Here is a 12,574-nt window from a genome sequence, read left to right on the forward strand (position 1 = left end):
GTCGTTAGTGAGATCCACTAATGTTTTCTTTATGAAATCATAAGGCCGGCATAATATGCTATAACTTTATTTTTTTTCATTTGGTCATCATAAGTGTCTTGTCTAATCTAGTAATCAATGAGAGTCATGGCGGTCGCACATCATTCTGCAACATGATCCCTTCCATGTACTACCGCATTGACCACCTTCATAGTTAGACCATAAACATAAGTAGGAGTATCATAATGGTCCCTTTAATGTCTTTAACGAGAGACTCATTTTGTTATCATAAACCCAACCAACAATAATGTGTGTGCACATTGGAAACAGAATATATAAAAGATGTAAAAGTCATAAAAGAGCTCAAATAATTGTCATACATAGGCTAATAGTAAACAAACAACATTAGGCACTATCCTCAAGATCCATACTTTCAGCATGCTTCATGAAAGTCTTTGGAGGTAAAGCTTTTGTAAATATGTCTGCAACCATAAGTTCAGTGTCTATATGTTCAATAACAAACTTTTCTCTTTTGACATCTTGCTTCAGTGATAGATTTTTGAGGTCCATATGCTTGGCTCCCTTAGATATCCTATCATGCTTAGCGAAGAAGATTGCATCCTTGATTGTCACAGTAAAGAGTAAGAGGCTTGTCAACAAAACTCAAAGCCCCAAACTCTGACACAAAATTCCGCAACCATGTTCCTTGAATAGAAACCTCATAACATGCAACATACTCAGCTTCCATAGTGGATGTGTATATCAACTCTGACTTCTGGCTTTTCCATGAGATGGCACCTCCACCAAGGAGATACACATAGCCGAGAGTACAGTGTCTAGAGTCTTTGCATCTACCAAAATCTGAGTCCGAAAATCCAACCATCTGTGGATGTGTTGATTTTCGATATGTCAACATGTAGTTTTTTGTTCCCTTTAAGTATCTCAAAACTTTCTTTGCAGCTTGCCAATGAGTGAGTCCTGGGTTACTCTGAAATCTATCCAGCATGCCAACTGCGTGGCTAATATCAGGTCTGGTACAAACCTGTGCATACATCAAACTTCCCACAAGAGATGCATAAGGGTATTTTTGCATTTTATTACGTTCCATTTCATTCTGCGGACATTGCTTAAGATTAAGCGTGTCACCTTTATGCATAGGAACAATGCTAGAAGAACATGTCATCATGCTGAATCTCTCAAGAACTTTATTAATATATGCTTTCTCAGACAATCCCAAAATTCCTAGTGATCTGTCACGGAATATCTCAATTCCTATCACATAGGATGCCTCACCCATATCTTTCATTTCAAAGTTCTCAGAGAGATAACTCTTAGTCTCATGTAATAAACCAAGATCACTGCTGGCTAATAATATGTCATCAACATACAAAACCAAAAATATGAACTTACTCCCACTAATCTTGAGGTATATAGATGGATCCACAATATTTTCTTTGAAACCGAATTTCGTAATGGTTTCATCAAACTTTAAGTACCATTGCCTCGAAGATTGTTTCAGTCCATATATTGATTTCTTCAATTTGCAGACCATATCTTCCTGACCTTCGATTATGAATCCGTCAGGTTGACGCATATAGACTTCTTCTTCTAAGTTTCCATAAAGAAAGGCGGTTTTCACATCCATTTGATGTAACTCAAGATCATATTCAGCTACATATGCCATTATAATACTGAGAGAGTCTTTTCTAGACACAGGTCAAAAAGTCTCACCATGATCAATGCCTTCTTTCTGATTATACCATTTGGCTACAAGTCTGGATCTACGTCGTTTAACATTGCCATGACGATCGAGCTTGGATTTATAGATCCATTTGCACCCAATTGCTTTGTGTCCTTCAGGCAATGGAACAACATCCCAAACTTCATTCTTAACCATTGAGTATATTTCATCTTTATTGGCCTCGATCCATTGATCAGAATTAACATCTTTCATGGCTTGTGAATAAGAAACCAGATCTTTTAAATCCCATTCTCCAGATTCTATTTGATAAAGCACATAGTCATCAGAAATAGCTGATCTTCTCTCACGAGTTGATCTTCTTAATGATGGTTCCTCGTGTGCTTCATGTTCATTATTGGCGATATTTTCATTAAGGAGTGGTGGATCATTCAACTGGTTTTCCTCGTTGTGCAACGGTTCTACAACAGGAGGATTCCCAACATTCAGAACTAAGGGTAAAAGGATATTTACCCTAATTTCTTGAATGATCACATCTTGAATTTTATCACTCCCACTAATCTCACCATTCTCATAAAATCTGGCATTACCAGTTTCTACTATTCTTGTAGTATGGGTTGGACAGTAAAATCTATATCCTTTAGACTTCTCAGGGTAACCAATAAAGAAACCACTGACCGTTCTGAAATCTAATTTCTTTTCATGTGGATTGTATATTCTTGATTCAGCTGGACATCCCCAAACTTGGAGGTGTGACAGACTAGGTTTCCAGCCTTTCCACAGTTCAAAAGGAGTCTTTGGAACTGCCTTGCTAGGAACTCGGTTCAAGATATAGACTGCAGTTCGTAATGCATCCATCCACAAGGATATAGGTAAATTAGCATGACTCATCATGGATCTAACCATTCCCATATAAGTACGATTACGCCTTTCAGCTACACCATTCTGCCATGGAGAACCAGGCGTTGTGTATTGAGCAACGATTCCTAATTTCTGGAGGAGTTTGGCAAATTGTCCAGGATGTTGTCCTGTTTCATCATATCTGCCATAAAATTCACCACCTCTATCTGATCTAATAATTTTCACCTTTCTATCTGATTGTCTCTCAACTTCAGTAATGAATACTTGTACAGCATCCACAGATTGAGACTTTGCATGCAATAGATAGAGATAACAATAACGTGAATAATCATCGATAAAAGTAATGAAGTACTTTTCACCTCCAAAAGTTGGAACGTCAAAAGGTCCACAAATATCTGTATGTATGATTTCAAGAAGTTGTGTACTTCTTGTGGCTCCTCTTTTAGTGTATTTAGTTTGCTTACCCTTAATGCAATCTACACACTCTTTACCGTTGGTAAAATCAAGATTCGGTACGACTCCATCTTTTACCAATCTTTTGATTATTTCACTAGAAATGTGTCCTAGTCTTTTATGCCACAAGAAATATGAATCATTCGCACATGCTTTAGTTTTACGTTTATCTTGCAGGGTGAGATGTGTTTCATAATTTTGATCAGACAAATTTAATTTGTAAAGACCATTAACTAATATTCCAGAACCAATTTTATTAGAGTTCAGAAATAAATTGAAACAACCATCTCCTTGAGAAGACTTAAAACCAGCCAAATCAAGTTTGCTTAATGAAGCTAAATTACGGGAAATAGATGGAACATAAAGAGTCTGAAATAAATCCAAACAAAATCCACTATCTAAAATGAGATGATAAGTGACAATAGCTTCAACTGGCTCTTTGCCTTGATTCCCCATAAGTATATAATTTTCACTTGGATTTATGGTCTGGGTTGTAAGGAATCCCTGCAAGAAATTAGTTACATGTACATTAGCACCACTATCAATCCACCAAGTATCAGAAGAAACATGAGCAAAGTTATATTCGAAAAAGCTTACTGAACCCATAGGATTACCTTTCTTTTCAAACCATTCTTTTCTTTTAGGGTAATCTTTCTGAAAGTGTCCAGACTTTTTGCAAAAGTTGTATCGGTCATCTTTTCTTGCCTTCTTCTCATTGACTTGATTAGAATCATTCATCCTGGGTGGTGTTCTTTTATGACTTGGTTGATGTCTTTTCCAGCTTTAGGTCCAGCTCCTTGGACATAGTGGGTAACCATAATACCTTCACGACCAAGCCTTGATTCCTCTTGGACCAGTTTGTTAGCCAATTCAATCGACGTCCACTTTTCAACAATGACGTTGTAATTGATTTGGAATGGTCCATCCTGAGGAGGTAAAGAGTTTAGGATAAACTGGACAAGAAATGAATCATCCACACTCATTCCTAAACCGTTTAGCTTAGCCGCAAGATTGGTCATTTCAATGCAATGTTCATGCATAGACCTTGTACCATCATGTTTCATGGTTGTAAGATCTGCCATAAGTTTCCCAGCAAGGGATTTGTCTGCAGTCTTAAACCGTTCTTCTATAGCCGCTAGATAAGCCTTAGCTTTCTCCGCAACTGGAAGGGAAGTTTTGATGTTGCTAGTTATTGTCATTCTTAAGAACATGATGCTCAATCTGTTAGCTTTCTCCCACGCTTTATGGAAAGCCTTTTCTTCCTCAGTACTATCATTAGTGAGCTGGCTAGGCTCTTCTTCACGAAGTGCCAAGTCCAAATCTAGTACACCTAATGTGAACTCAACTTTCTCTTTCCATTCGGAGAAGTTGGGTTCCAATGAGGATGGGGACAGAAGAGACCATAGATGATAAACTAGAGGAAGAAGTTGCTGCATTTTAGAGATAGAACAAGTATTAATTAGGCTTCATAACTTAATCAACACGAAAAAATTGAATGTATATGACAAGAAATTATAATGTTCATATGGGAATCACATAATCTCATATAAGGTCACAGATTCATGGAACTTTATTGAATGATGTACCGAATTATTCAAACTAAGTTATCTGTGGATATCCTTAGCTTTCACGATAACAATCATTCCATTATTGAGTGATGTATTGAATTACTCAAACCAAATCATCTGTGGATGTCTTTAGTTTACACAATACATACGCTCTTAAGTAGTTAATCAATTCTCATGATTATAGTCTACCTGTGGGTAGCTAAATAATTCATAAGAAGATCAAAAACTTGGCTTAAATAATGATTTTTAGTTGCAACTATTAAGGTAAAGTCATTGTGGTGATATCTAAACCCTAATAAGCACTTTATGTGAAATAATATTTTGTACTAATTGTGTTTTAATATATAAATTATTTATATTCGGATTATGAATAGAAAAGTTTATAACTTTAAGTGCAAAATCGGTTTTGTACGAATTTTGCGCAAAACCGGTTTTGTACGAATTTTGCGCAAAACAATTCTGCAATATATACAAAACACGCTGTACTAATTATGCACAGACCAATTATTATTATTAATTTTGCACAAAAACTTCACGAATCATTATTTACAGGATAGGTCTTTGAAAACCCTAATTTACATAATCCCGAAATTTGCACGGAAAAAGGTTTGCGGAAAAACCCTAATTTGCAGAACACCGTTTTTGCACGGATTCTGTACTGCGAAAAATTATAATTCGGGTATGCACAAACTATGCACGATTCTTTTAAACAGTAAATTATAATCTTTAGATGCACAAACTATGCACGACTCTCATAAATAGAAAAATAATTATTTCAGATGCACAAAGTTCGCACACATACGAAAATAAAACTCATAATAAGCAGATCTAGAAATCTTAATACTCAGATCTATCAATTTCAATTATCAATTTCATAGATCTATTATTCTTAATGGATTAAACGAATGTTCATAACCATGCTCTGATACCACATGTAGGTTAAATTTACATGAACCCTAAGATCTTTAAACATCTAGGTTAATCACATAATAGAATCATATGAATGTTTATAGAGTTACCTGGATTCATTTTGCCTGAGAATCTTCTTGAATGGATTGAATCCTGAATGGAAGATGAACAGCTCAATATCTTCTTAGGAACTCTTAGGTTTCTCTCGCCTCGCCTATAACGTTAGTTGTTGCTTTTATGATATTTTGATGATGGTCTAAAGATAGGTATTTATAGGTGGAGAGATGACCTAATTCCTCTTTAGGGTTTCTTTTAGATTAATTTCAACCGTCTATCAAGATAGAAATAAATTAAAAATTACTCATTTATTTCCAATTTCATTGGTCAATAAATATACTAAGGAATATCAATATTCCAATAGAAAATAAGACCATATAATAGGGAAATGAAATATTCCTTATGTTTCTGTTATCCGTACATGATCACTATTAGTATTAACAATTGTGCAAATTTGTTGCTGTTTAAAAATTGGAAATATAGGAGAAACGAAGTTCATATCTCAATTTGTGCATAGAACGTGAATGGCTTTTTGTTAGGGGTGAAATGGAAACACAATCCATGGTTAAGCAGACACACACTCTCTCTTCTTACCGTTTCATCAATTTCATTTATTGTATTTAAAAAAGAGTAATTTCAGTTTTCTCCATTACTTGATGCGACCATTCAGTAACTTATAATTCTACCTTTTACAACAACCTAGAATCTAATTTCAAAACTACAACATCAAAAGAAACTGAAAAATATCTCATTGATGAATTTCAACAGATTGTCTATAAGGAATGAGAAATTTTCATTTTATGACTTCCTCTGTGTGATAATCTCCAAATGACAGAGTTTGCCATGAATATTTGAAAAATACAAATCTATACTTTTTTTTTAGAAGAAAGATTTTGATTCATCATTCATTATTATTGTCTTTTGAAGAACTTTTCCCAGTTAAAACTTCATTACTGCCTTCCAGTTCCAGGTGTAGGGTCAAAGGATTTTTGTTGTAGAAAGTTTGTATTTTTTAAAAGGATTTTCTTAAAAGGAAAAGGCGAGGAGTTTCATTTTTTTTTTCATTTTACAGAATATAAATTAGACTTGTTCATTCACACTGCCGCAGGAGATGAGGTTATCCATTTGGTGCGATGTGTACATTCAGTAGTGAGAGAGGAATGGACTGCAGCAAGGGGATTTTAAGGACATGCGTCGTCAAAGCACCGGACAAGAGGCCGAGGATGTCGGATTTTGTTAAGCTCATGGAGAACGTGAAACCGCAGAGCCAGTCTTGAGCCTAAACCCAAACTCGAAAATGGAGCCGCAGAGTCTTCCATTCCGAATGAAATGTGAAGAATTTACAAAAACTGTAAACTACTTTCTGATGATGTCTCTTAAAGAACACAGCCTAATAGATTCAAACACTTGCATAAACAAGTTTCTTGATCTCATCTCTTGTTTAACTGCTATAACTAGAACAGTCTGAACATAGTTTTGAGGATGGAAGCTGCCTCTCTTGCAACCTTTTGTTAGGCTAAAAATCCACTTAACATACAAACTATCATCTCTTAACATCCTAACTCCGAAAGCGAAAACAACAACAACACATCGGAGATTGATAGTCATAACTAAACAGCCAACTTACTACTACTACTACTTACTCTCTACTTCTCCATCTCCTACAATCATTCCAAGTTCTTGATCAAAGATAGAAGGATAAATTTTCTTGGTTCTCAGAGTCACTGTCTCCTCCACTGCTCTCGCTTCCGTCCCCTTCATCGTCATCACTGAGCACAATCACAACTGCATATAGTTTAAAGCCAAAAAAAAAAAACATGTTTACCAAACCCAAAACCATACACACTATTGAGTGAGAAACACCAAAACATAAGAAAGATAAAAACACACCTTTACGATCCTCTCCAAGTGCTGCAGCCCCTGAATCCTCGCCGGCCACTTCAGAATACATCAAGTCTTTGATACTGTTCTCAACGGTCTCTAGCTTCTTCAGCAGTTCAAGATACTTCTTCTCCCAATACTCACCCTTTTGCTCAACCAGCAACGCCTCTTTCAGCTTCTTCTCGAGAAGCTCGATTGTTGAGATTGAGGTTTCATGCTCGCTCGACAAAGTCTCGTGCTTTCCTTTCAGAATCTCGTGTTCAGCGAACGAGACACTTTCACCAGCTGCTGATTCACCAGACATTGATGTCTTAAACTGGAACACCACCACAAATAAAAAACACTATTTCTAAAATTAGAAACCCTAAACCCCCAAATCTTAGATCTGCTAACTCAAGACGGAATAAAACTGAATAATTAACAAAATTAGCTCTACCTAGAACGAGTTTTTAAACCAGTTTGAAGAACTCAAGCGACACGAGTGTTATGCAGAAGAAGAAGATGCAACTTTTTATTTAATTTTAATCGAACCTTGCCTTAATTATGCGTTTCTAGCCCAAGCCAAGCGGCCCAAACCCACTTATACTATGCTGACAACCAGAAACGATTATAATGTTTTTATGATTAATATATAAAACTTTACAGAATTATATGTAAAATGACCTTTCTCGATGGGCAAATCTCTAAAATATCACATTTCTAAATTTATATCACAAAAATAGAACTCAAAAACTAAAATGACCAAAATAGCATTTTACCTTTTGAAAATTTTAATTTTTTTATTTTTCAAAATTTGAAATCTTATCCTCAAAACCTCATTTCTCAACTCTCAACTCTAAACCCTAAACTCTAAACCCTAAACCCTAAACCCTAAACTATAAACCCTAAACCCTAAACTATAAACTATAAACCCTAAACCCTAAACCCTAAATTCTAAACCTTAAACCCTAAACTCTAAACCCTAAACCCTAAATCCTAAACCCCATCCTTTAACTCTAAACCCTAAGTTTGTGACTTTTGATAAAACATTAAGTGTTATTTTTGTGACTTTTGACCTTGAACGCTAGTTTGGGAACAAAAATTTGATTTAGTGCTATTTTTGTCTTTTTCTCTTTCTCAATTGGTGAATTATTTAATTTTAACTAAACATGATTTAAAATAGTTCTCTTCAGCAGTATTGTAAAAACTGTGAAGGAGACAAATGGTTTTCGACAACTCTTGAAAATAGTCAGAATTATTTCACATTTATATACCTGCTTTCCATCTTTATTACATTTCGATCGGTCAAATTTATCACATTATGTTAATACCGACTAATCATGATACGTACTCATATTTAATTACTAATGTGAAATATAGATATGTTGTTCGGGTCGCCACGCATATCAAATCAAACTTAGACTCATAGAGAGATCAAAATTCACACTACTGATACGTTACTAGTTAACTGCACCAGCCAATCCTCATTCATCTAGTTGATGTCATGAGTCGTGACAATGGTACATATAGCCTGTTTGCTTGCATTTGGTTTTGTGTTAATATCTGTGTGTTTTCCCGGATGCATCCATAACATTTAGCATCTTAAGCAAGTTTTTTTTGTTAACAGTAAACACAAACCCTAGAGGCAAAGCATGTTTGTATTTGCGTGTAAACTATATATAAATATTTGTATTTTTTGTTAAAATAAATATGTTTAGTACTTTAAAGAGTTTTTTTTTTTTGCTTTCAATATAAACGCAAACGCAAAATGGTGAGACTTGGAAAAATGAAGACGTATATATTAGAGTATGTATAGTTGGGTAGTTGGTTTGTTTAGTATCTAACTAACCAAACCAACTATACATACTTAGATACTCTAATAGTACTATATATATTCATATGTATTCTCGAGCTACTTGTGACATATCTGAAACAACTGTTCATTCCTTTTTTTCATTTGTCTTATATAATCTTATATAGTAATCATAATTCATAGCTTAGTATATAGTATAACCAAAATAATAGTTTCACACATTGGCTATAATTTAACTCAACAATGTGTATGAAGTGTTGGAATATATAGACAGAATTAGAAAGTAGAAGTAATACCGCATGTGTAGTTCCAAGTCTTGATGGCCCCGTGAGAGTCCCATTCGCCTTCGTGAATGGTGATGCCCTGAACGTGGTGGCCGACGGCGTCAGGGAAGGCATGCTTCTCGTTCCTCCACTCTTGTAGTGTTCTCCGCAGACCCTTTTAAGGGAACTTCCCTCACGTATGTTCCCGACGTCGCCATTTTTCTCTCTCGCTTTAAAGCTTCGACTTTTTTTTGGGTTGATGAATAACACTTGTGGTTTCTTTGGGTCATATAGTGAACGTAACGGTAAATAATGCTTCGATCAACTATCTGATAGTCAATGATAGAATCTTTTTGTGACAACCCGTCCCGTGAGCCCCAGGCTCACAGCACTGCAGCGCACTGATCCCAACCTCTCTCTTATGAGTTTTCACTAACTCCATAATTAGGTTGTTGGTGGGCCTTAAACCCAGGACCTCACCATTTAACAGCATTCTCACAGGACAAGCTGTCACCAATTGAACTGCATCCACGGGACGGGTAGTTCCCACGGGGCGGGTTGTCACACTTTTGACCCTTTTCATCCGACACTGCTTAAATAGCATTAACGAGCTATATAAATTAAATGTTAACTTTTCATGGGTAGCCAACTTCTCCATAGCATTATTGTTTAGGTATCATCATTTAGAAGATAACCATGGCCACAAACACATTTATCGTGTATTTCTTCTCTTTTTTTTCCAACCTACTATTTAATGAGAATTATTTCCATTGGGTCACAAAATATTATTAATTATTGACGTAAATTAATTCTACGCTTCCCTAAAATACCTATTTCAAATTTATAACATGAATTAATAGCTATTTCACCTGTTTGCTGACTATAGTGAAACTCCACTTCCAATCGATTTTTTACAGCCAAATTTTAGGCTTTACCGAGCCGAATATAAACCTTTATGACAACTTTTCGAGATCGAACCCAACTAGGTTTGCTGGCATATTAGACTAGAATCTTGAATTAATCAACTCTTTCATTTTCTTACTAGAAAGAAGAGTAGAATATTATTAAATAATCAAAAGAGAGTGAATAAAAAAAGAAATTCGTTATATGATCCTCCTACATCTATATATAAAGGTTGGTTAAGAATAAGCAAAAAAAAAACTTCAAATTGTTGATTCCGCGTCAGATTGGCCAGTCAAAACAAAACTTGGTGTTGGGCTTAGGAAGACCAGCTACATTTTAAATGTAAGGTCATATAAGAGCAGCATTATCGCTGACTCTTAATCCAACTCTTCTCCTAAATCCAATTAAAAAACAATTAAGAAAAGACAGAAGCCCAAGACTCGCCTCTTGCTCAAGGCCTGGAAGGCCCGCCTCTTAGTGACATGTGTCACCATAACGCGACGTCTCTGTCTCTCTCTCATCTCTCTTTCTCTCCCGAGAGGACTGATTCGGTTTGATTTCGAAACTTCCACCACCGGAATCGCCGCCGTCTCAGTCGCTTCACCGCCTCCTCCGTCCCGATCAATCTCTGAAGCTCTTGATATCCTCTTCTCAGGGGCATGCGTTGAGCTAGAGCACAGACTGGTTTGTTCTCTTATTACAAAGCAATAAATATCTTTTGTTAGATCATCTTTGAGTTTTGTAATGATGGTTTCTTATCAAACCTCAAGGTGAATTGTGGAGCGGACCTTGCTATTTTGTTTGTTTGGTGTGGTAGTTAAATCAATTAACGCATTGTCTGTACCCACTTGGGCTGTTCATGTTTCCAGCATTGTCGAATGGTTCCTCTCCCTTCTTCCTTGCTTTAATTGATTCTACTCTCATCTTAGAAAAGTTTTGAACTTTTGATCTATAGTGATGTGAGATAGTAGTTTCTGTTGTGGGTTTCTCGAGTTCTTGATATCTGTTCAGAAAGAAAGGGTTATGAGTCATGGAGAGGTCTCTCATGGGGAATGGTTGACTTTAGAAGAGAGTTTTGTTGAATCTAAGAAGCAAATATGTCTTTGTAAGAATATTGATATGCAAATTGTTTGGTATACTTCTGGTTCATATGAGATTAAAGATGTGTTGATTTTGTTTTGATAGGCAGAGAGATGTACGTATGGGGAGATGATTATAGGATCAAGCTCTGAGTATGTGCAGAGCATTGTAAGAGTTATTTTCTTGGTGAATTCCACATCTCTCTTTACATCAATTTTGAAGTTGTTTGTCTTCGTCTTGAAATTTGGAACAGATTACTCGTTACTTCTCTGATCCTCGATACTATTTCCAAGTGAATGATCAGTATGTTAGGAACAAACTCAAGGTTGTTCTGTTTCCTTTCCTTCACCGGATGAGCTTTGTCTTCTCTTGCCTCTTTCTGTTTGAGACTTTCTCAGACCAGCCATTAAGTAAAACTAGTTCGTGTTTTGCTTCAAACGTTCAGGGACATTGGGCTAGAATCTCTGAACCAGTTGGGGGTAGGCTCTCATACAAGCCTCCCATCTATGATATCAATGCGCCAGACTTGTACATTCCCTTTATGGCATTTGGTACGTACGTTGTTCTTGCTGGTCTTTCATTGGGACTTAATGGAAAGTAAGTTCTTATGACCCTATGCATCTCTCTCAGCGTTTTGAGTCTTAGGGGTTCAGTGATTGATGGACACTGATGATTTTTAACCTGAATTCATGTAGGTCTTCTTATTGGTACTTTGTAGCAGAAGTTTGAACATTATTGACATTGTATTGGTAAAGATTCATGTTTTATAAACAATTTTCATCTCATGGTACCTTCTTCCCATAATATTTTTTTTTTAAAACCCTTTAATTAAGAACTTTGCAATGGAGCATAAAAATATTTGAGTTTCTTAATGTTGTCTCTTAACTCACTTTTAATACTTAAAAATATTAAAAAAAGCTTAAGAGCCCCTAAGTATCTCTTAGGGATAATGATGCTCTAAGATATTAAGATAACATGGAAGTGTTACATTTTTTTTTTGTTAAAAGATGACAATTTCATATTGTTAAGAATTTAAAAAAACTATGATGATGATACGTAATGATATTGCCTGAGCAACATAAAACATTGTTTGGCAGATTGATAACCGAATATTCCACCTCAGTTTTTA

At 35.7% G+C, this 12,574-nt stretch overlaps 3 protein-coding genes across 4 annotated transcripts; 1 reads left to right on the top strand and 2 right to left on the bottom strand.

Moving 5' to 3' along the window:
- Positions 1 to 3,726: 3,726 nt before the first annotated feature.
- On the bottom strand, positions 3,727 to 4,428 carry LOC111201703. The gene has a single exon (XM_022693984.2). It carries the CDS (start codon positions 4,426 to 4,428, stop codon positions 3,727 to 3,729), a length of 702 nt encoding a protein of 233 aa, XP_022549705.2.
- A 2,480-nt stretch (positions 4,429 to 6,908) lies between these two features.
- On the bottom strand, positions 6,909 to 7,931 carry LOC125583812. Of its 2 annotated transcripts, XM_048751318.1 has the most exons (3): positions 7,844 to 7,931; positions 7,417 to 7,723; positions 6,909 to 7,311 (listed from the first exon to the last, which is right to left on the bottom strand). In XM_048751318.1, exons 2-3 carry the CDS (start codon positions 7,709 to 7,711, stop codon positions 7,211 to 7,213), a joined length of 396 nt encoding a protein of 131 aa, XP_048607275.1. In that variant the 5' UTR covers positions 7,712 to 7,723; positions 7,844 to 7,931; the 3' UTR covers positions 6,909 to 7,210. The 2 variants fall into 2 exon arrangements, with proteins under 2 accessions (XP_048607275.1, XP_048607274.1); XM_048751317.1 differs by lacking the exon at positions 7,844 to 7,931 and having other exon boundaries at positions 7,417 to 7,816.
- Positions 7,932 to 11,388: 3,457 nt separating this feature from the next.
- LOC125583229 (protein YIF1A-like) lies at positions 11,389 to 12,174 on the top strand. The gene is made up of 5 exons (XM_048749865.1): positions 11,389 to 11,403; positions 11,551 to 11,613; positions 11,699 to 11,770; positions 11,891 to 12,042; positions 12,141 to 12,174. The coding sequence occupies exons 1-5, from the start codon at positions 11,389 to 11,391 to the stop codon at positions 12,172 to 12,174; spliced, it is 336 nt and encodes a 111-aa protein (XP_048605822.1).
- Positions 12,175 to 12,574: the final 400 nt, after the last annotated feature.

The sequence above is a fragment of the Brassica napus genome, chromosome C3 (genome assembly GCF_020379485.1).
Source record: "Brassica napus cultivar Da-Ae chromosome C3, Da-Ae, whole genome shotgun sequence".
Taxonomy (NCBI): Eukaryota; Viridiplantae; Streptophyta; class Magnoliopsida; order Brassicales; family Brassicaceae; genus Brassica; species Brassica napus.

Excerpts from the sequence above, each read along its gene's own strand:
- LOC125583229 (XM_048749865.1), top strand. Across the intron at positions 11,614-11,698 it reads CTGAGTATGTGCAGAGCATT|ATTACTCGTTACTTCTCTGA; the intron begins GTAAGAGTTATT and ends AATTTGGAACAG. Across the intron at positions 11,771-11,890 it reads ATGTTAGGAACAAACTCAAG|GGACATTGGGCTAGAATCTC; the intron begins GTTGTTCTGTTT and ends TCAAACGTTCAG.
- LOC111201703 (XM_022693984.2), bottom strand. The coding sequence starts at position 4,428 with ATGCAGCAACTTCTTCCTCTAGTTTATCATCTATGGTCTCTTCTGTCC.
- LOC125583812 (XM_048751318.1), bottom strand. The coding sequence starts at position 7,711 with ATGTCTGGTGAATCAGCAGCTGGTGAAAGTGTCTCGTTCGCTGAACAC. Across the intron at positions 7,312-7,416 it reads ACTTGGAGAGGATCGTAAAG|TTGTGATTGTGCTCAGTGAT; the intron begins GTGTGTTTTTAT and ends AACTATATGCAG.